The sequence below is a fragment of the Lampris incognitus genome, chromosome 9, assembly GCF_029633865.1.
Source record: "Lampris incognitus isolate fLamInc1 chromosome 9, fLamInc1.hap2, whole genome shotgun sequence".
Taxonomy (NCBI): domain Eukaryota; kingdom Metazoa; phylum Chordata; class Actinopteri; order Lampriformes; family Lampridae; genus Lampris; species Lampris incognitus.
Genome location: NC_079219.1, coordinates 39,282,068 through 39,306,836, shown reverse-complemented (window position 1 = coordinate 39,306,836; position 24,769 = coordinate 39,282,068). Strand labels below are relative to the sequence as shown.

Sequence of the window (24,769 nt, the reverse complement as noted above, 5' to 3'; positions counted from 1 at the left end):
TCTTGCCTCTCTTGCTTTGTCTCCAAACCGTCCAACTTGAGCGGTCCCTCTAATATAATCATTCCTAATCCTGTCCTTCTTCATCACTCCCAGTGAAAATCTTAGCATCTTCAACCCTGCCACCTCCAGCTCCACCTCCTGTCATTTCGTCAGTGCCATTGTCTCCAAACCATATAACATAGCTGGTCTCACAACCATCTTGTAAACCTTCCCTTTAATCTTTTTGGTACCCTTCTGTCGCAAATCACTCCTGACACTCTTCTCCACCCACTCCACCCTGCCTGCACTCTCTTCTTCACCTCTCTTCTGCACTCCCCGTTACTTTGGACAGTTGACCCCAAGTATTTAAACTCATATGCCTTCGTCACCTCTACTCCTTGCATCCTCACCATTCCACTGTCCTCCCTCTCATTCACGCATAGGTATTCTGTCTTGCTCCTACTGACTTTCATTCCTCTTCTCTCCAGTGCATACCTCCAACCTCTCCAGGCTCTCCTCAACCTGCACCCTACTCTCGCTACAGATCACAATGTCATCCGCGAACATCATCGTCCATGGATACTCCTGCCTGATCTTATCCGTCAACCTGTCCATCACTACTGCAAACAAGAAAGGGCTCAGAGCCGATCCTTGATGTAATCCCACCTCCACCTTGAACCCATCTGTCATTCCAACTGCACACCTCACCATTGTCACACTTCCCTCATACATATCCTGCACCACTCCTACATACTTCTCTGCAACTCCCGACTTCCTCATACAATACCACACCTCCTCTCTCGGCACCCTGTCATACGCTCTCTCTAAATCTACAAAGACACAATGCAACTCCTTCTGGCCTTCTCTATACTTCTCAATCAACATTCTCAAAGCAAACATCACATCTGTGATGCTCTTTCGTGGCATGAAACCATACTGCTGTTCGCTAATCGTCACCTCTCCTCTTAACCTAGCTTCTATTACTCTTTCCCAAATCTTCATGCTGTGGCTGATCAACTTTATACCTCTGTAGTTGCTACAGTTCTGCACATCGCCCTTGTTCTTGAAAATCGGCACCAGTATGCTTCTTCTCCACTCCTCAGGCAACCTCTCATTTTCCAAGATTGTGTTAAACAATCTAGTCAAAAACCCCACTGCCATCTCTCCTAAATATCTCCATACCGCTACAAGTATGTCATCAGGACCAACTGCCTTTTCCACTCTTCATCCTCTTCATAGCTGCCCTTACTTCCTCCTTGCTAATACACTGCACTTCCTGATTCACTATCCCCACATCATCCAACCTTCTCTCTCTCTCATTTTCTTCATTCATCAGCCCCTCAAAGTACTCCTTCTACCTTCTCAGCACACTCTCCTCGCTTGTCAGCACATTTTCATCTCTATCCTTGATCGCCCTAACCTGATGCACATCCTTTGCAGCTCGGTCCCTCTGTCTAGCCAATCGGTACAAGTCCTTTTCTCCTTCCTTAGTGTCTAACCTGTCATACAACTCACCTGTGCCTTTTCCTTTGCCTTCGCCACCTCTCTCTTCACTTTACGCTGTGTCTCTCTGTACTCCTGTCTACTTTCTTAATCTCTCTGACTATCCCACTTCTTCTTTGCTAACCTCTTCCTCTGTGTAATTTGTTGTACTTCCTCATTCCACCACCAAGTCTACTTGTCTTCCTTGCTCTGTCCTGATGACACGCCAAGTACCTTCCTAGCTGTCTCCCTCACTATTTCTGCAGTGATTGCCCAGCCATCCGGCATCTCTTCACTACCACCCAGTGCCTGTCTTAACTCCTGCCTGAACTCCACACAACAGTCTTCCTTATTCAACTTCCACCATTTGTTCTTCGACTCTGCCTTCACTCGCTTCCTCTTCTTGGTCTCCAAAGTCATCCTACAGACCACCATCTGATGCTGCCTAGCTACGTTCTCCCCAGTCACCACCTTGTAGTCTCCAATCCCTTTTAGATTGTGCCTTCTACATAAGTCCACCTGTGTGCACTTTCCTCCACTCTTGTACGTCACCCTGTGTGCCTCCCTCTTCTTGAAATATGTATTCACCACATACATTTCCATCCTTTTTGCAAATTCCACCACCATCTGTCCTTCCACATTTCTCTCCTTGACGCCATACCTGCCCATCACCTCCTCATCACCTGTTTCCTTCTCCAACATGTCCACTGAAGTCCGCTCCAATCACCACTCTCTCCTCCTTGGGTACCCTCTCCACCACGTCATCCAACTCACTCCAGAATTCTTCTTTCTTTTCTATCTCACACCCAACTTGTGGGGCATATGCACTGATAACATTCAGCAATACACCTTCGATTTCCAGCTTCATACTCATCACTCTGTCTGACACTCTATTCACCTCCAGCACACTCTTGACATACTCTTCCTTCCGAATTACCCCTACCCCATTTCTCCTCCCATTCGCACCATGGTAGAAGAGTTTGAACCCACCTCCGATACTCGTGGCCTTACTCCCCCTCCACCTGGTCTCTTGCACACACAGTATGCCTACCTTTCTTCTTTCCATCATATCAGCCAGCTCTCTCCCTTTACCAGTCACAATGCCAACATTCAAAGTTACGTCTCTTACCTCCACACTCATACCCTTCCTCCTCTCTCGCTGCCTTTGGACCTACCTTCCCCCTCTCCTTCTCCTTAGCTCAATAGTAGCATAGTTTCCACCGGCACCCTGCTGGTTAACAGTATCGGTGGCGGTTGTTAGTAACCCGGGCCTCGACCGATCCAGTATGGAAATCTTATTTATGATCCGCATATTTGATTTGGCAAAGATTTTACACTGGATGCCCTTCCTGACGCAACCCTCCCCATTTATCCCGGCTTGGGACCGGCACTAAGAATGCACTGGCTTGCGCATCCTCAGTGGCTGGGTTAGGGTTGAAGAAGCCTCACAAGTTAAATTACTCTTACTACAAGTTCGGGCGCTCCCATTTGGTTGACTATGACACAGCTGCTTCATTTTAACAAACCTTTATTTCCCTAACATATAGGTAAATAACGAGGTGTTGCAAATGGCTGAGGTGTTGCAAAATCAATATTTGAGGAGGAAAAAAAGGCAGAGAAGTTGCAGGTTTACATTTCTGGCCCATTGCTGATAAACTTAGACACTGAGCCAAAACATGATGACAACTCACAGGTGAACTGAATAACGTTGATCATCTCCAAACAGGGGCACATGTTAAGGTCTGGGTAGATTAGATTGTAAGCGAACAATCAGTTCTTGTAGCGAATGTGTTGGATGCAGGAGAAATGGGCAGGAGTAAAGACCTGTGTGATCTTGACAAGGGCCAAATTGTTATGGCCAGAGGACTGGGTCAGAGCTTCTCTGAAACGGCAAGGCTTGTGGGTTGCTCCTGGTCAGCAGTGGTGAGTACTTAACGACAGTTGTCCGCAGAGGGACAAATCACAAACTGGCGACAGGGTGTGCCGGGGCCAAGGCTCATCTATGTGCACGGGCAATGGAGGCTATCCTGTCTGGTCTGCAGCAACAGAAGTTCTATTGTGGCACAAGTCACTAAAACTTTTAATGATGGTTATGGGAGGAATGTGTCACAACACAGTCCATCAAACCCTGCTGCGTATGGGGCTGCATAGCCGCAGACCGGTCAGAGTGCCCATGATGACCCCTGTCCACCATCAAAAGTGCCGACATTCAGCATGCGAGTGTCAAAACTGGACCTTGGAGCAGTGGAGGAAGGTTGCCTGTTCTGATGAGTCCCGTTTTCTTTCAGATAACGTGAATGGCTGTGTACAGGTGTGGCGTTTACCTGGGGACATGATGGCACCAGGATGCACTGTGGGAAGAAGACAAGCCGGTGGAAGGAATGTAATGCTCTGGGTAATATTCAGCTGGGAAACCCTGGGTCCAGCCATTCATGTGGACATCAATTTGACAAGTACCACCTACCTAAATATCCTTGCAGACCTTCATGGCAACAGCATTCCCTGATGGCAGTGGCCTCTTTCAGCAGGATAATGCACCCGCCACAGTGCACACATTATTCAGGAATGGTTTGAGAAACATGACGAAGTGTTCAAACTGTTAACCTGGCCTCCAAATTCTCCACATCTCAGTCCAATTGAGCATCGGTGGGATGTGCTGGACCGACAAGTCCGATACACAGTGGCTCTATCTCGCAACTTACAGGACTTTAAGGATCTGCTGCTAATGTTTTGGTGCCAGATACCACAGGACACCTTTAGGGGTCTTGCCCATGACTCGACAGCTCAGCGCTGTTTTGGCAGCACACAGAGGACCCACAGCATATTAGACAGGTAGTCATAATATTTTGACTCTTGGGTGTATATTTTTGTAACTTAACACAAACTATATGAATAAGCTAACATTTTGAATAGAAACACCAAAATCTATATAAACTATAACTACAGGAAATCTGTAGTACAAACCAACAGCACAGTAGATCTATGTTTTTATAGAGAAATATCAGCAAGTCAACATGTTCAGGGATACATCTTGAAGACGGTCATCTCAGCTGTGTAAGTTGAGATTCATTCACCAGTAATACTGGCAGAACGAATGTCATCTGTTAAACTTCATTCACAATGTTACACAACAGACTTTCTTGTGTCCATTATTTGTGGGCATCCCCAGGACAGATGATTGTGACTGCAGAGTCAAAGTGACAGAACTTTACCATCTTGTAAATAGTCTACCACTTTAAGATATGATGTAAGCCTCACCTTAGCTCCTCCTACAAAAGCAGGGGTCTTTGTGGCCTCAGCATAACTGTCGTAGACATTGGGGTAACGGATACGTTTATACACTCTCTCCCTGCTTAGCATCGGTTCCCGGCGAGCAGTCAACAAGGCCTGCTCCCTGTGCATGACAAAAAATGTAATACAGTTAGACCACATTTAGAAATGCCATATAAAACGTAGTTTCATATATATCTGATCATCTCCTCTCAAGTTTTCTTTTTATTTTATTTATTTCTTTTAGTACAATGGTTGAAATATGACGGACATCAGTGGCAGAGTTGTGAGTAATAATGTTCCTTCCCAACATGGCTTATATTTCCTCTCATCTATTCCTTCACACTGCTGGATTTGATCAGGTCTTAATTAAACAGATCACTGCTCTTTTTTATCTTTCTTGAAAAAAAAGTCTGAGCATTCAAAAAGCCATGGCTAGTTCTTTTTTTTCTTTTAACCTGTATCAGAGTCATAATGAAAAATGCATAAAGCTGTAGCTCCCCATCTTGAAACATCAAAAGTAGGTGGAAGTGAATATAGAAAGAGAACAGTGGAAAAGGTGAAAAAATGGAGCGAGTTGAGAGCTGTGATCTACCTCTGTGCCCTCATCTCTTTGGGGTCAAAGGTGAAGCCAGCATCTGAGTAGTCAATATCTTCTACTCCTTTCCCTCTCTTCCTCTCTCTCTTCTCCTCCCTGCGATACATCTTCATCATCTGCTTCTCCTGCTCCGACTGGATGGTCACCTGGCAGCCATAGGTGGGTTTGCTCATCTCCCCAGTAGCTTTACGGCTGCCATCTGAAGAGGTCAATAAAAGGCAGACAGCTATGATATTAGAGGTTGTAAATCAAGCCACAGGCCATTGCACAAAGTAATGCAACAAGTAGAATTATACAAGTATTTAGTTTTTTGTTTTTTTTTGATTGCCAAAAGAGTTAAGTGCGGTAAATGGGAATGGTGAACTTTTAATGTTACAGTTTCACATTAAGTACTGGAACCTCTTTTTTGTGGATTGTATTATGCTATCTCATATTGTTTATTTCTTTATTTATTACCATCCGGTCCTTGTATAACCAAAGTGAGAGCTGTGTTTGCATTCTCCGCACAAAGTCAAGCACATTTTCGGTAGGTGTCGGACTCCACCAAGGTTGTCCCTTGTGTCCGATTCTGTTTGTGATATTCATGGACAGGATGTCAAGGTGCAACCAAGTTGAGGAGTGTGTCGGTTTTGAGAACCTCATAATTGCATCTCTGCTCTTTGCAGATGATGTGGTTTTGTTGGCTTCATCAGAACGCAACCTCCAGCACGCACTGGGGCGGTTTGCAGCTGAGTGTGGAATGGCTGGGATGATAGTAAGCACTTCCAAGTCTGAGGCCATGGTTCTCTACTGGAAAACGGTGGATTGCTCCCTCCGGGCTGGGGATGGAATTGTTGCCTCAAGTGAAGGAGTTCAAGTATCTCGGGGTCTTGTTCACGAGTGAAGGCAGGATGGAGCGGGAGAGTGACAGGCGTATTGGTGCAGCATCACCAGTAATGTGGACGTTGTACTGGACCATTGTGGTTAAGAGGGAGCTGAGCCAGAAGGAAAAACTCTCAATTTACCAGTCAATCTTCGTTCCAACCCTCACCTATGGTCATGAGCTTTGGGTAGTGACTGAAAGGGTGAGATCGCGGTTATAAGCGGCTGAAATGAGTTTCCTCTGTAGGGTGTCTGGGCTCAGCCTGAGAGATAGGGTGAGGAGCTCGGACATCCAGAGGAAGCTTGGAATAGAGCCGCTGGCTTCTTCGCGTCGAAAGAAGCCAGTTGAGATAGTTCGGGCATCTAATTAGGATGCCTCCTGGGCGCCTTCCTTTGGAGGTTTCCTGGGCATGTCCAACTTGGAGGAGACCCCGGGGTAGACCCAGAACTCACTGGAGGGACTAAATGTCCTGAGAACATCTTGGGATCCCCCAGGAAGAGCTGGAGGGCATTGCTGGGGAGAGAGACATCTGGAGTGCCCTACTTAGCTTGCTGCAAATGCGACCCGACCCCGGAGAAACGGCTGATGATGAGATGAGATGATGAGATATCGCTTATTTAACTACCTTAATGCTTCTAAGATTCAAACCAGCTTGTAAGCCTGTGTTTACACCTAACATCTGTGGTGTGGTTTAAATGAACTCTGGTGTGTTTGCTTGTTTAGTCTGGTTCCTTTGGACATGTGTGAATGATATCAAACGCCGAGCGAACCGAGCAACCGCAACAACACCGCCTGAAAGGTGGCTCTTGGTTCATGTCAAAGAAAACTGAGGTGCAATTCATTTGTGGTGTCAACACTATGAGTACCAAACTCAGGAAATCATGAAAAATTAATAGCAGGATTTTCTGGAAATGAGGCATTTCACCACATCATCTGTCCACGTTTGCTCTCGTTTGCAATGTCTGTTCATTGTGATTTAATGTCTGATGAATGTCCGAACGACCAAGACATAAAATCCTTTTACTTGAATAATTACAATAATGTATATTTTTTATATGGACAGCGATTTACGCTTTCTCCCTCATGGATGTTTGCCCTCGGCTCATATTTTAAAGGATGACCAGATGCAAACAGTCCAAATGCAGGAAGAACAGTAAGATTTTGTGAGACAATGGGGGGTGGATTCATAATGTCTGCTGTTTACAGGTTACCCATGCAAAAAGGTATTTAACTTTGAGGTAATGTGTATTGAGCATAATATGACACATTTAAATCCCATATATAACATCCAGCAAATGATGTGCTTGAATAAGAGATAAGAAAATAAATTGCTAAAGGAACAACCAATGGGTGTTTGACTATGTGCTTTGATGGTGATTTTTGGCAGAGGAGCATGTTTATTTCCAAACAATTCAACTGTGATGTTTAACCAGAGAATAGTAGTGATAATTATGGATCTTCTTCTTTCAGCTTGTTCCTTGTTTCCCAGGGGTCGCCACAGCGGATTTTATAGTTTCCATCAGCACCCTGTAAGGGCACAGCACTGAGGGCGGTCTTGTCCATCTGCATAATGATTTGGCAAAATGTTACTTCGAACGCCCTTCCTAACACAACCACCAACCCTATGGATGAGGGCACAGGTAAAGCGCTGGGTGCCATCCCAGTATTCATGGACTTGCGCCCATGCCTGTCGCCATAGAGATAATTATAATTATCTCTATGGCGACATTTGATTGTTATCTTATAATTATTGGATAACAATCAAAATTAAAAGTCCATCCATCCATTATCCAAACTGCTTATCCTGCTCTCAGGGTTGTGGGGATGCTGCAAGCCTATCCCAGCAGTCATTGGGTGGCAGGCTGGGAGAGACCTTGGACAGGCCGCCAGGCCATCACAGGGCCCAAAATGAATCGTATGATTTTTAAATGGAAAAATGGGAACTTCTGTTATTGTGCTTTAAAGTGTGGGAGAGCCAGGGGACTGAGGGTCAACTTTTTGTGCAATACTCTATAAAACAGGATGCCTGGTCACTCTATTTGTAGCATTTAACAACTGGTGGTCATTTTGCATCTGTCCTTAGTTCCTGAAGTACAGTGGAGGATACACCATCATCAAAACTATCCAGTGAAATTAGTCATTGGTTCGTTCGTTTGACATTTGGTTAATTTGCAAAAAAGAAAACGTGAACCCTACCTAAACAGACCAAATGAAAAACTCTCCAAAGTAACTTTTTTTTTTCTCCATTTAGTGCGGGACAAAGAACCAGAGTACGGGTGTGAACACAGCCTGAAACACATTAGTATTAAAGTTGAGCACTTAAAAGCTATCACAGACATCATCTGCAGATTGTGTTTGGCAGGGCAAGGGTTAAAGCACTCCAGTTTACCCTCCCTGCCTGTTAAAGGCACAACAGCTCAATAAAAGGCAGAATTGCACTTGAAAACAGATGAGATCTGATGATTGCACTGCAGCTTGCTGATTGACTGAATGATTTCTTCTTTATCTTCTCTAACAGCTCCACTTGCTGCCTTCCCACCGCCCCACCCTCTCCTTCTTTTTGCCGCTTTCCCCCTTCCTGCCATTACCTCTCAGCAGCGTCTACCCCTTAACTCTGTCACCCTTTTAATGCACCAATTCCCCCGCCTAAACCATTTCCTATCTTTCCCTCCCCTTCAGCATGTGTGTTAGCCATTGTCTTTGTCTCTGTCTTTTGTTACGGGGCCCCCTCTCTAATACTGATACCTCTACTCTTCTGTATTGCTTCTGTTCTATTTGCTTTTCAATAACAAGCAAGCAAGCAAAACTTTATCTATATAGCACATTTCATTCCAGATGGAAGCACAGTATGATCCAAGGAGCATGGGCTACCAAGGAAGTTGCAGCTACAAAAACTATATGGGTAGTGTACAAAATAAACACATTGGAAATAATTAAACACAATTAAAAACCAATACATGTCCGGGTAGTGTAGCGGCCTATTCCATTGTCTACCAACATGGGGATCGCCAGTTCAAATCCCCCTGTTACCTCTGGCTTGGTCGGGCGTCCCTACAGACACAATTGGCCGTGTCTACGGGTGGGAAGCCGGATGTGGGTATGTGTCCTGGTCGCTGCACTAGCGCTTCCTCTGGTCGATTGGGACGCCTGTTTGGGGGTGAGGGGGAACTAGGGGGAATAGCGTGATCCTCCTACGCGCTATGTCCCCCTGGTGAAACTTCTCACTATCAGATGAAAAGAAGCGGCTGGCGACTCCACATGTACCAGAGGAGGCATGTAGTAGTCTGCAGCCCTCTCCCCTGGATGGCAGAGGGGGTAGAGCAGCGACCGGGATGGCTCGGAAGAGTGGGGTAATTGGCCAAGGACAACTGGGGAGGGGGGGGACAACAAATAATACCTGTGAGTTAAAAACCATCAAGAAATAAAATAAATGAAATAAAATAATGAAGACCAGCAACCGACAAATATAAAACAAGAACATGAAAAACTATTAAAAAGTAGGAATACAATAAAATTAGATAAAATAATTAAGACCAGCAATTTACAAAATAATAATAATGAAACATTTGAATTAAAAACTATTAAAAAAGGTAGGAATAAAATGAAATATTAAGACCAGCAAACCAGACTACAGAAAGGCACAGCTAAAAAGGAATGATTTCAGTTTAGTTTTAAAAGCTGATAGCTTTGCAGCGCACCTAACATAATTGGCTACAATGTGTCAGTGGCATGGAGCATAAAAGCTAAAAGCAGATTCACCAATTTCGTGGAGACCCAGGGCATAACAAGATGGCCAGTTTCAGATGACCTGAGGGGTCTAGCAGTCCACAGCTTACAAGCATGTCAGATAGGTATTGGGGGTCAAACCATATCTTAAAAACAAGCCGTGAAATTTTACAATCAATTCTAAAATGTAAAGTAAACCAGTGTAATGACTGCAACACATGTGTGATAGGGTTGTATTTCCTTTTTCTAGTTAAAACTCTAGAAGCTGCATTCTGAAGTGCTTGCAGTCGATCTGAGATGATGTTTAGATATTCCTGTGAACAGTGCATTAAAGTAGCCTAGCTGATTGGAAATAAAAAGCATAGATGAGTTTCCCAGCATCCTCCTGGGATAAAAAGCTCCTTACCTTCGCAATAGTTCTTAAATGATAAAATCCAGTTTTAATTGTGCTGCTAATGTGGCTCTGGAAAGTGAGGTCAGTGTCCAGAATGATGCCAAGGTTTCTGACCTGTGTGACACTTTCCAGAGATAGTTGTGACAATTTAAGAGATTTTCTATCTGTTAGCCTGTGCCCTGAAAACCAGGATTACTGTCTTGTCACCATTTAACTGTAAAAAATACTAGCCATCCAGTTATCAACAGTCTTGATACATTCTGATAGTGCAGAAATGGGCAACTGGCAGCCCACGGGCCACATTCGGCCCCTGTCCTCACTCAGTATGGCCTGCGGGTCAATTTCCGATTATCAATAAATTGCTGGTTTCACAGGTGTTGGAAGCAAGTGGGCCATTTGACCACATTTGAACCGGATCCCAATTGAAATGATATTGTCCACTGATAGAGGGCACTCCCTCAAAACACAAGAGGCCTGTAGCCAAGCAACTGCCTGCACATGGTCTCGTCTTGGTCTCGGCGGGCCTCTTCCACAACGACACGCGACGAGGAGAGACATGAGCAGCAAAAAAAGAAAACTTGACCTAGAGAACTATGTCTTCCAGGCAAAATGGGAAACGGAATATCTTTTTACCCAATTTCCCCTCGGGGATGAATAAAGTATTCTGATTCTGATTTTTAAGGAATTCAAAGGCAAACCTATGTGTTTAGCAGAAGGGAACCCTCTGGATATTCAAGGTATTCAGTGAATACCCAAGAAAAAATATTGAAAGAATTTTTGTACTCCTAATAAATATTTTTTAATTATTTTTATTCACTGAAATAATATTAATAATTTCTAGATCATCATTATAAACTTGGACTAATCTACTACTACTACTACTTTTGGCTGCTCCCGTTAGGGGTCGCCACAGTGGATCATCCATTTCCATTTCTTTCTGTCTTCTGGGTCTTCCTCTGTCACACCAGCCACCTGCATGTCTTCCCTCACCACATCCATAAACCTCCTCTTTGGCCTTGCTCTTTTCCTCTTTCCTGGCAGCGCCATATTCAAGACTAATATGTCTTGGCAAACAGTGGGTTAATATAATGGAACGGAAAATGGACCAATCACAATTTTTCTTCCGATGGTATCTGGGTGAATCAGCGGCTGCTCCGTGCCAGGACCTTTGGTAGCTGTAACCGAATGCCTGTGTAATTCAAGTCAATGTCTGCATGAATTTGATTTTGACAGTTGTCTTAGCCAATCATATTTTGTTCAGTTGTGGGCGGCACAATATCCTAACATCTTCTGGGTATTCGCGAATTTGATAAGCGACCAGCGAAGGTAGTCAGTGAGTGATCAAGGGGAAAAGGAGATGCCAGAACACCAACAAAGGATTTAGAGAGCAGCAAAATGGCGGGAGTTAGTGAAGAAGAAGACAGTGTAGCTGAATTAACAGAAACTCTATCTTATAGATTGCCTTTTCAGGAAAAACTAGAAATAATCCAGAAAGGTCGACCATCGCCCACCTTGCCAGGATTGGCGCAAGCTACCAAGAGCTACCAGAGGCATTTTCAAACTGGCAGCTACAGTTGCTATCCGTGGCTAACGGTCAGCCTGCGCACCAACATGCTGTACTGCTGGGACTGCTTGTTTTTCAATCCTGACAAGGGGCCCTGGCCCAGCACAGGATTTAATAATTTTAGTTGCTTAACTAAAGCAGCTCTGAAACATTAGTCCACCCCCAGACACCTGCGTTGCCACTGTTTCTCTGAAAACATTTGGAAACACACATACTGACCTGCAGCTGAATGAGCAACAGTGGAGAGACCATTGCACACAACCAGAAGGTGAGTATGCGCAGAAATATGTCACCAGACTAACTTTTCCAGTTTGTCACACCAGCATATGATTTGACAATCAGACCAAAACAGTTTCGGTTTCGCCAACAGTTCGCCACTGGTGTTTAGTGTACCTAGAAACAAAATAAGCCATGAAGGATTTCAACTTTAGTCGCCACTACAATACCACGCACAAAGACAAATATGGCATGTACATCGGAGGTGCCAGAGTTGCTATCATCGCTGACCTCAAAGGAAAAATACACTGACAGCAGAGCCTTTTTAACCAAAGCCACATCTACACAAGAGTCCTCTCTCAAGGCATCTTGTGCTGTTTCCCTTGAGCTTGCTAAAGCAAAGAAGCCCTTGTCAGATGGTGAAACAGTGAAGCTATGTGCAGTAGAGATGGCTAAAGCTTTCAGAGATGATAACATGGCTGAGAACTTGAAACAGTCTCTCCGTCCCGTCGCACAGTGATGCAAAGGATTTTTGACATTCAAAACCATGTTGAGGGAAAGCTAAAACAAGTCATGCATGACCGCCAGTACTTCTCCTTAGCATTGGATGAGAGTACAGATGTGATGGATGCTAGCCAAATTCTCATTTACACAAGAGCCATTGACCGTTCATTTGAAGTGCATGAGCAGTTATTGAAATTGGTGTCTTTGCATGACACTACCAAGGGCAAGGATGTTTTCAACACCATTAAAAGTGTTGTAAGTGAGCATGGGGGCTTTGACAAGCTTGCAGCTGTTGTTACCAATGGCGCACCATCAATGCGAGGAAGACACACTGGATTCACCAAGCTCCTCCAACAGCGCGGCATTGACTGTCCAAGATTGCACTGCATCATACATCAGGTGGGTAACGTTATCGCTAGCTAACTATTAATATATAGTTATGAATATGGGTTTTCTTTGTGAGAATTTTTATCATAGGCTAAATCCTATTTCATTTTGATCTTACAGTAGACCCTCTGTGCCAAGACAATGAACCTCAGCCATGTCATGGTTTTAGTTACCAAGGTTGCCAATCTCATTCGAGGGGGAAACAGAGCTATCAATCATAGGAAGTTTGTAGCCTTTTCGGATGAAGTGAGTGCTGCTTATGGGGATTTACAATTTACAGATGCACAGTGAGATCAGATGGATGAGCTGCGGGAAGTGCTTGGAGAGGTTTTTTGCACTCCACACTGAAATGGAAACTGTAAAAGCCGCTGTGGCGACCCCTGAGAAACGGGGAACAAGCCAAAAGAAGACTGAAATCCCAGTGTTTTTGGAGGACAGCATTCAAAGTGATATGAGTGCTTACTGCAGTAAACTCAGGGATACAGTTTTTCTCTGCGACATGGCCTTCCTTGCGGATATTCCCTCGCATCTTATTCACTTTAATATGCAGTTGCAGGGATGAGGCCAAACTTTGTCGGGTCTCTATGCACACATGAACACTTTTAAGCATAAATTAGCCCTGTTCAAAGGCTTTTCATCCGACCATCCAAATTTGACACACTGTGAAGAGATGCGCAAAGATGTCCCCGAATTTGAGAAAACATTTCTCAAGTACAGAGCAGACATAGAAACACTGCAGCAGCAGTTCAAGGGACACTTTCAAGATTTCCATGCCATACAGCCACGAACTGTGTTGTTCATAATTGAGCAAACCCCAGAGTTGCAGCTTGAACTTTGAAAACTACAGTCAGACCCCTTCTTTCAAGCAAAGTGCGATGAGAGAGGAATTTCAATTTGCAGACTACTACCAAAGTCCTGCTTTCCACTCCTCAGGGATTTTGCACTCTCAATGGCCAGCAAGTTTGGGAGCACTTAGTTCTACAAGAGCAGCTTTTCAACAATGAAGGACATCAAGTCAAAAGAGAGAAACAGGCTGACAGATGAAACTCTGCTCCAGCTCATGCAGATTGGATGCACAAACGTTGACAGTGACATTCAGTCTATTCAGTCTACATCTAGCCAGCAGGAGAGGCCACAAGTATCTCATTAAGACAGAACTTTATAATGATCCACCTGTGGGTGAGTTTCAATGGCTTTATCAGTGTATGAATGTGTGTGTGTGAATGGGTGAATTAATGTGAGGCATACATTGTAAAAAAAGAAAAAAGAAAAAAAAGAAGCACTTTGAGTGGTCAGTATGTATGGGGTACCGAGGCAGTTGCTGCAAGCCATCCGATCCTTGTATAACCAAAGTGAGAACTGTGTCCGCATTCTCGGCACAATGTCAAACACATTTTCAGTGTGTGTCAGACTCCGCCAAGGTTGTCCCTTGTCTCCAATTCTGTTTGTGATGTTCATGGACTGGACAGGATCTCAAGGCACAGCCAATGTTAAGTGTGTCTGTTTTGGGAACCTCAGAATTGCATCTCTGCTCTTTGCAGATGATGTGGTTTTGTTGGCTTCATTAGAACGCGACCTCCAGTGTGCTCTTGGGCGGTTTGCAGTTGAGTGTGAAATAGCTGGGATGAGAGTCAGCACCTCCAAGTCTGAGGCCATGGTTCTCTGCCGGAATATGGTGGATTGCTCCCTCCGAGCTGAGGATGAGCTGTTGCCTCAAGTGAAGGAGTTCAAGTATCTCGGGGTCTTGTTTACAAGTGAGGGTAGGATGGAGTGGGAGACTGACAAGTGGATTGGTGGAGCATCAGCAGTAATGCGGATGAAGAGGGAGCTGAGCCAGAAGGCAAAGCTCTCAATTTACCAGTCAATCTTCGTTCCAACCCTCACCTATAGTCATGAGCTTTGGGATACTGACCGAAAGGGTGAGATCGTGGATACAAGCAGCTGAAATAAGTTTCCTCCGTAGGGTGTCTGGGCTCAGCCTTTGATACAGGGTGAGGAGCTCAGACATCTGGAAGGGAGCTCGGAGTAGAGCCACTGCTCCTTCGTGAAAGGAGCCAATTGAGGTGGTTCGGGCATCTGATTAGGATGCCTCCTGGGCACCTTTCTTTGGAGGTTTTTCGGGCACGTCCAACTGGGAGGAGACCCCGGGGTAGACCAAGAACTCGCTGGAGGGACTACATGTCTAATCTGGCATGGGAACACCTTGGGATCCCGCAGGAGGAGCTAGAGAGTGTTGCTGGGGAGAGGAACATCTGGAGTGCCCTACTTAGCTTGCTGCCACCGCGTCCCGACCCTGGAGAAGCGGCTGATGATGAGATGAGATTAGATGAGATGTGTGGTTGGTAGACTAGAAAACTGTTATATAAAATGCAGTCAATTTACCATTTAACTATTCTGAGCTAAACGCGTGTTTATTTGAAGCATGTCATGGAATGGGAGGGCAGAGTAGAAATGCACTACAAACTTGAATATTAGTTGTTGCACTTAGTGTGAATGTCAACTTTTGTACCATTATTGAACGATGATTTTTGAGAACCCATTGCACTGAAATAATGGTATATCACTCAGGAATGTGGACGTTTCGTTTCTGTGTTAAGTTCATTCAATATAAATGTTAATATAGTAAACTTTGATTACCGGTATATATTTTATTATTTTCATTAAATTAGTAGCTATAATTAGTTAACTGAGTGATGGGGTTAGTGCACAGTCCCAATCTGGCCCCCTGGTAGTGAGGATAAAATATTTGTGGCCCTCTCTATTATCAAAGTTGCCCATCCCTGTAATAGTATGTCAATAGGACTCAGGCTACTAAGGGACAGGGAGAGACAACCCCTAACCAGAAAAAGTTGGGACAGTACGTTAAATTAGAATTAAAACTGAAAACAGTGATTTTGATTTGTGAATTATATTTGACCTGAATTACATTGAAAACAATACAACAGCACAATATTTGATGTTTTACCTCATGAAATTTATTGTTTCTTCAAAATAAGAACTTGTTTCAATTTTGATTATTGCAACACATTTCAAAAAGAGTTGCTGGTAACAATCTGGATGGTTCTTTTCTTCTCTGGTCTGAAGCATATGGCATCGATTTCTTCCAAAAAAGACCTGAAATACTGATTTGTCTGACCACAGTATACGTTTACACTGTGTGATGGTCCATCTCAGATGCCTCCAAGCCCAGAGAAGTTGACGGCACTTCTGGACACAGTTAACATAAGGCGTCCTCTTTTGGCACAGTAACGGTTTAACTGGAATTTGTGGATGTAACTTAGTATTGTAGTGCTTGACAAAGGTGTTCCAAAGTAATCCTGAGCCCACGTGGTTATATTGCTTATAGATAAATGATGGTTCTTGATACAGTGTCGTGAGGGTTCAGAGAGCACATTTATTCAGCTTAAACTTGTGCCCTTGCCCTTTACGCACTGAAATTGTACGGATTCCTTGTATCTTCTAATTATGTTATGCACTGTAGAGAGTGAAATATCCAAATCCTTTCCTATCTTCCTATCTCTAAGCAAAATGGACATAATATTCCATCCACTCACTCGACTAGGCCACAACTATCTTTTATATCCATCATGGCTGGTAAAATTAGCGTGGCTAACTCACTAGAATAAGGGAACATAAATTGGGGAAAAAACAGGGCAAAAATGGCAAAGCCGTTTTACTCCTAACTTCTAACACATTCAAACCAAACAGCAAAATCTAGAGTCCTGCATGATGCATGTTCACTGTACTTTTTGTACAGTGTTGCATCATATATATTGACTAATGGGAAAGAAAAAAAAAGCACAGTGGCGAGGGACAAACACACAAAAGAGATATTAATGACCAGCTGATGCCCATGGTGCATAATTTGATTTATTTATTTTCCAAAGAATCTAGCTTACTTTGTAGTCATTTTCCATTTGTCAGAAAATTTACATTCATCCTTTTCTTGTCTTTGCATTAGTCGTTATGTTAGGTATGGGTTTGGGCTACTAATATTAACTAACATTTATGTCACGCACTTGCTAATTAAATGCACAAACTGAAAATGAGCCCAACTGGTGTTAAACCAAAATCTGTGACCAATCAATGTGTTCCTGCTTTTAAAATGTGCTGTTTTGACCACCCCATCAAATGTTAAGCCTCATTTTAACCCCATCAAACCTACATCAAAATCAAACCATCTACAACCATTAAACGTAACCATTTCTAACTTTAACTTAACTGTATCGAACTGTCGTATCATGACTGGCATGTGTGTTTTAAAAGGAGGGTCACATAATCTGACAGGTCAAAGATTTTGGTGTGACATCAGAATGTTGCATGACATTTACACTATTTTTTTCTGCATTTTCTGCTTTATTCTAACAGTGACAGTAAAGAGAGACAGAAAAAGCAGGGGAGAAAGAGGGAATGACATGCAGCAAAGGGCCTGTGCTGGATTCAAACCCAGGCCACTGCAGTAAGGACTCAGCCTTATGTGGTACCACTTTACCAGGTGAGCCACCGGGGCGCCCCCACATGACATTTAACATAAGTATTAACCAGTATTAACCAAGTTCACAAGACTGAATGTAATATGCTCTATCAACAGGAAAATAATTTAAGACATTTGAAATTTGTATTTAAGACTTTTTCAGAAATTGTCAGGTCTTAATTTGTACTAAATCAATTTATTGCCTTTTCAGACTTTTTATTGACCTGGCTATACCCTATTAAATATCATAAATGATGTGCTTTAAACTAGTGGTGGGTGTGGTAACAGTGAGCATCTCCAAAATATTATCATCAAGGAACATAAACGACACAAGCGACATTTAAATTGTCTATATTTTGTGGCGTTTAAGTATTGTGATACTGTAGTTGAGCTATCAATGTCCTTTCATGTGTCTGTAACAGGGAGCAAATTTATCCACAATAAAAATGTTGAAATCAACTTTACTCATCAGTAAATCTGCATGAAGATTTACTGAATAAAATTCAAAGCGTATTTATAAATATCAAGTGGATTCCTGCGGCTTTGTTTGATAAATATTTAACATTTCCCCAGTTGTGTCTTTGGCAACAAAATTCAAAATGCTCCTGTGCCACTATGTATGATCAGGATGGGAACGTACTGTTAGTGGATTTTTTTTTTTTAATTTAAAATTCAAATTCAAATGTATTTATTTTGAACATGCAAAATACAATTTTAAAAAAAAACGACCAAGCATAAATGCAAAAAAAAAAGATAAAAATAAAACCAGTAGATTTCAACAAGAATTCTCAATAGAGAATCCAACAAAAACTATATGTTCGAAAAGGAGCAGGGGGAAGTTACTACTTATAATTTCCTGCCCCCACACTAATGCCCAATTAATAAACCTAAATAGAAAACTTAGTTTTTTACACATCAGAGTATGTCATTCTCAATAACTATCTCACAATGACTCAATAAAAAAATAATAAAAGCAATAAAAAATAAAAACAATAATAATGATTTCCAATAAACAACAATAACAGCATCCACCATGGGTGTCACGGTCATTGATTTAAACTTGTGCTTTCCGTGAGTTCCTCATCTCAAGGTTGGAGGAAATAAACGACCCCATGGCTGTGTGGTCAAAAGAAGTGGTCTTGTCTCCTTTCTTTCATCCTCCACATTGGTTAATCCTCCATTCCACAAATTTACCCCATAATTTGAAATACAGTTTTGCGAACACAGTGTTTCTTAAAATTCAATTTTCCTCTTAAATTGTAGCCCCCCCCCCGTCTATCTGAGAAAAAAAATGATTGCTTGCATCAAAGTTATCACTATCAAAGTTATATCAAGTCATATGAAAATTATTATCTGTGGGAAACAGATCACACTTACACTATACACGTTTTCTGCTACATTTAATCTTTGGATTATATTTTCATTTGCAAATTACTGACCAGGCTAGTTTTTGAACCCCTCTTTCTGCAACAATGGTAACCAGCCCCCGACTTTGGACAACGTAACAGCACTGGCGGGGTGGGGTGACCACCTTCATTTTAATGTGTCCTGTCTTTGTAACCTGCCAAATGATTGGACCCTGACCCATGGGTTGACTCACTTTGAAACACACCTTTTGTCTAAACTTCAACACTCACTGAAGTGACAGCTAGTTGTCTGATAAAGCTTTTAATGGCTAATACTACTGGGTAGTAATCTCACATTAGATGTACTGTACAGAACACAGTGGGAGGAAAGTGGAACAAGCTGTCACATGCTAACTTTAATTATTATTTTGTGGATCTGTCAAAAAAGCTTTGTTTTGTTTTATCATTCCTATCTCAAAAGGAGAAGAGAGAACAATCTACAAGCTGATAAGACTCTCCAGTAGAGCACACATCTTTTCCTCTTGCTCTGAGTCCATCATGACTAAACAGGCCCCTCAGAGAATTTCATCCCATCTCAGATACCCCTCTCGACCTTTGTGGTGATTTCCATCTCAAAGGCTTCTCTTTCTCCAGTCTTCATAGCTACATTTGGGACAAAGTCAGATCAGTAACCTCCTAGCCCCCTGACACAACTGATGTCCATACCCTCCCCTTCATTCGCTTCCTACCTTTCCTTTGATGTAGGCCTATGCCATCCATGTCCCCCTCTGTCCAAATACTCCTGCTGCTACTGCACCGCAAAATCAGCCAATTCTATTAATTCCATATCACTGGGAAGTTTCCTCCATTTAGATTTGTTATTTTCCCCAGTGACTGCTCCTTTTTTGAACAAATGTAAATAAAATGATATCTAGTAGTGAAACACAGCTCTGGAACATAAATAAAGAGTCAAACAGTAAAGTAATGAGCATCAGCACATGTACTGATTACGGATGTCCTAATCCAATCCAAGAGATGGTTATCGAAGCCAATCAAGGCTTATTTCAATACATTGATTTTAGCTATATTACATCCATCCAGCCATCCATTATCCAAGCCGCTTATCCCAATTGGGGTCGTGGGGATGCTGGAGCCTATCCCAGCAGTCATTTGGTGGCAGCCGGGGAGACACCCTGGACAGGCCGCCAGGCCATCACAGGTCCTATATTCCGTCTGATCAAATTCCGATCCTTCGTTTATATTATCCCCTTGTGTTCACTCTATGCCAGCAGTCATAAAGGTGTCATAAATGCCATATTGTGCTCCACCCAGCAGTTATAAACAGACATTATCTACAACTGGCAACTCATCCAGGATGGCGATGGGAGGTTGAGTGGCTGGTGCTCTGGTGAAGTCAGAACTTGGAGCTAAACATGCTCAAGACTGTGGAGATTATAGTGGACTTCAGGAGATACCCCTCAGCACTGCTCCTACTCACAATATCCAACAGCCCTGTGTCAACCATGAAAACCATCAAGTTTCTGGGAATTACCATTTCTGAAGACCTGAAGTGGGAGACCAACATCAACTCCATCCTCAAAAAGGCCTAGCGGAAGATGTTCTTTTAGAATCAGAAACAAAATCAGAAACATTTTATCATTTCATTTCACGCACTTGTGCACATGAAATGAAACATTGTTTCCCCCAGCCCACAGCAGTGCAACACAAAGACAAAAACACATCCAAAAACTACAAGAACACATATATCCAAACTAACACATATATTGAAACTTAAAAAAAAAAAATCGCTGTCCAGGAGAATGAAAGCCAACCAGGGTGACTGTTGGAACTGCCGGTCTGCATGGGCTAGCAGTTAGCTTAACCTGACCCACTTCCACATCCTGTCAGACCACCCTCGGTGTTTCCTCTTCAGCCGCAGCTTCAGTCAGGGCCGTGGTCCTTGAGCCTACAGAATGCAGCAGACCAAGCTCCCTCAACTGATCCAATGCCAGCTCTCCCAGCCAGACATCTTCGACCCACCTCCCCGCACTCCAAACAACGACACTAAAAACACAGTCAAGGCTAGGTGAAAAAGCCACCAGACCGCCCTGGGTGTTATCGGAACTGCCGGTCTGCATGGACTAGCAGTTCTGGTGGCCGAGCGGAATAAACCGCCGTTCTTGCAGTCCGCTCATCATGTGGCTGGGAGGTTCGTATCCCAGACTCGCCGTAACTGGTCACGGCCAGAGCGTCCATGGGGTAAGGTATTCATTAGGCCACCCTTACCCGAGGGATAGTGGGTGAAGATCGGTGTAGTGTTTGGGGACTCGTCGTTCTCCAGCGACCCCTCTGGCCCACCCGGGCGCCTGCAGCCAAGCAACTGAAAGCATTCTCCCTACGCCTCCTTCGCGGCTTGAAGGTGATGCAATCCATGCGAGGCTTCAGCATGTAAAATAGCGAGAGCAGACGAGACGAGTTTGAAGGAAGCTGGTGTTATGCCTATCTCCTTCCTGTGGAAACGTGAGCCAGGGGAGTTATTCGACAAGAGTTCTGGCCATATGCCATTGGGTTAATCGGGTGGGATAAGGGGAAAAACTAGAAATAAATTTAAATGCATGGACTAGCAGTTAGCTTAGCCTGCCCCACTTCTGCATCCTGTCAGAGTGCCCTCAGTGTTACCTCTTTGGGCACAGCTCCAGGCAGGGCCATGGCCCCTGGGCCCAAAGGACACAGCAAACCAAGCTCTTCCAGCTGATTCAGCACCAGCTCTCCCAGCCATCAAATGAAGACAAACTTGGACGCAGATGTGGACAAAAACACTGCATGGACGGTACTGGGTGAGGCCGCCACAAACATGAATTCACGCCGCCATCTTCCCACACCAGTACTGAGTGAGGCCGCTGCAAAGGTGAATTTGCGCTGCCATCTTCCCACACCGGAAGCCTCCTGTGAAGCTTTGTGTGGCAATTGAGGAAATTAGGTCTGCGACAGGAGCTGTTGAGCCAGTTCTACACCACAGTCATTGAATCTATCCTTTGCACATCCATCACGGTCTGATTCGGAGCAGCAACAAAACAAGATAAGAATATACTACAGCGAACAGTAAGGACAGTAGAAAGAAAATCCTTGGTGCTCCCCTGCCCACCCTGCAAGACTTGTACACATCTACAGCCTGGAAACGGGCGGGCAGAATCAGCACAGACCCCTCACACCCAGCACACAGTCTGTAAACCAGAGCCAAATTCCTCATATGCATAAGCACACTTGGCCTATAATGTTGATTCTGATTCTAAACTTGTAGCAGTGAGCATGTGTTTTAAAAAAAAAGTCAAGAACAAGCAGCCAAAATGTCTGCACTGTGGAATAACTCATGTCTGGCAAGGCAGTAGTAAAAAAGCTACTTTCAAAACAACTAAATTTGATAAGGCACCTATATATATATATATATTTTTTTTTTTTTTTTTTTTGAAGAAAAATGAGTTCACGTTACTCTTTGGAGCGTCCTTCCTTTTCCATCAGTTTTAGCCCATTTGTAAGAGCTAGGGTGTTAACATTTTTTTTTTTAGTTTGTTAGCATTATTTTGTTTAACAATAAATGAAATCCATTAACGAATGGCTGTGATGCCATTTTTATTTTCATGCAGCGCTATTAAGAGTCAAACATACCTAACATGGAGTGGTTTTACTAACTTTAATGTAATCAAAGTGTGTACTATGCAGCTGTACTATGCAGGAAAATATAAATATTTGATTGTGAATCAGTATTAGCAGATGATCGTTATTTCCATTTGTTTTGTATTCCTGCCTATATATTTTATTTTGTTTTAAGATGTTCAAAATAAAATCAATCAATCCCTATTTAATAACTTGAAACAGAGGCAGAAGTAATTGATCGGGACATCCCTGGTACTAATGCAGGAACATCTGAGGGTGCACACATATAGCATTTAGGTCTGCCAGATGGCAAGTCAAAATTATCTGTACTGAAATTTCCATTTAGTGGGCAGACTCAATGTGCTGTTCAATGATATGTTGCTTACTGTCTGTGAATAAGCTACATCCCAGGCATTCTAGATATATCTATATCACCACAATGTATAATGACCATCTGCTCTCCCACGCTTCTGGTGCGGGAAGATTCACTTCCGGTGTGGGATGATGGCGGCTCGGACTTGCGTTTGCAGCGGCTTTACCCAGTACTGATTATGCAGTGTCTGTGTCCAAATCTAAATTTGTGTCATTGTGTGAAATTTTTATTTTGATCGTCAATTTCGCTTGGCTGGGAGCGCTGGCGCTGGATTGGCTAAGAGAGCTTGGTCTGCTGAGTCCTGTGGGCCCAAGGAGGAGGCAGCAAAGGCGGTCTGAAAGGATGCGGAAGTGGGGCAGGCTAACCTAACTGCTAGCCCATGGCCCTGCCTGAGAGGAAACACCAAGGCGGTCTGGCAGCGGCCTTGCCTAGCGTTGACTGTGCAGTGTTTTTGTCTACGTCTGTGTTTGTGTCATCATGTGGAGTATGGGGGAGGTGTGTCGAAGGTGTCTGTCTGGAGAGCTGGCGTTGGATCGGCTGAGGGAGCCTGGTCTGCTGCATCCGATGGACCCAGGGACCACGGCTCTGCCTGGAGCTGTGCCTGAGGGGGAAGCACCGAGGGCGGTCTAACAGAACGCGGAAGTGTGGCGGGCTAGCCCAAGCAGACCGGCAGTTCTGACAGTCATCCTGGCTGGCATTCGTTCTCTGGAGGGTGGCGTTGTTGGACTGTGTTGCACTGGGTCGACTGTGTTGTTGGCGTTTGTGCGTTTTGTTTTGTTTTGTTTTTTGTTTGTTCTCTCCATTTTTGTATGTTTTTGGTGGTGTTGTTTTTGGAGGTTTTTGGATATGTGTTTTTTTGTTTCTTTTGTGTACATAGTGCATAAGATGAAATGATAAATTGTTACCAATTCCTGATGTATGTCAGTCCAACCCACCTGCCTTCACCCACACTCATCTTTCCTGCCTTATATCATAAATAAATGCTGTAATGTCAGCTATCACAAACTTAAGTGTCTAAAGTCTGTAAATTAGGGCGTGTTTATGAAACTTAGAGGATACCAAAGAGAAGGCTCAAGTTCTTTTTCATTTGTGAGCCAATGCCTTCAACAGCCATTTGAAATGTGGAGAAGAGCTGCCAAGAGTATCTGTACATTAATAAACACGCAAACTGCCGAGCTGCAAACTGCATATTGAAAGCTAATCAGCAGGAGACAGGCATTCCCACTAAATCCCACTCTTCCTGATGGCATGCAAAAAAGTAGAAAATTTAATCAGGCTTTTTTTAGCCCCTCCTGACCTCACCCCCAGTTGTCAAGGCAACACTAATCTCAAAAGCTGCCTGGCAGGTGAACTTTTTGACAGGTGAAAAGGAGCCTATCAGAACCTCGCACCATTTGTACAACATGAACTGGGGTTGGAAGCGGTCTAGCTGGAGAACAATGCACAGTGCTAGTCTAATGCTGCATTTTTTACATTTTTCTGATACCCGTAAAGGGGAGAAAGCCAAGAAAACCTAAACTGAGCTGAACAGAACTAAGAGCTTTCTTTACACTCATTACCCCAACACCATCTCAAAAGGTAATTCCAAATCATTCAAATTATATTTTTAGAATTTGCTGAATTAAAATCCATTTTTAGATCATGGCAATTAGCTCTTTTACTGACTGATATCACAAAGCTGAATTTTGTTTTACAAGCACAAAGAACCAGTATCTATGTTGCCCCAATGTCCCTGACACATGCCAACCACTATGACCCGAACTGCATCCCTAGAATGAAAAGAAACCGGCTGAGGTCGTCGTGGGATTAGATCCGCTACATCATTATTGTACTCATGAATCACACTCTATTGTACCTAGTTAGCAGCAGACATTAAATCTTCTATCCAACCACAATTATCTGATACAATGTCTGAGTTTGAGTCTGCATTCAAAGCCAGA

At 43.4% G+C, this 24,769-nt stretch overlaps 1 protein-coding gene across 1 annotated transcript in view; it reads right to left on the bottom strand.

The window, feature by feature from the left end:
- The window catches only part of ascc3 (activating signal cointegrator 1 complex subunit 3), a 252,364-nt gene that overhangs the window by 169,079 nt on the left and 58,516 nt on the right, over window positions 1-24,769 (bottom strand). The window contains exons 6-7 of the mRNA XM_056285681.1: window positions 5,327-5,528; window positions 4,720-4,855 (exon numbers count right to left, since the gene is read on the bottom strand). Of these exons, the coding sequence (XP_056141656.1) occupies window positions 4,720-4,855; window positions 5,327-5,528 (338 nt within the window). The remainder of the gene's footprint in view (window positions 1-4,719; window positions 4,856-5,326; window positions 5,529-24,769) is intronic.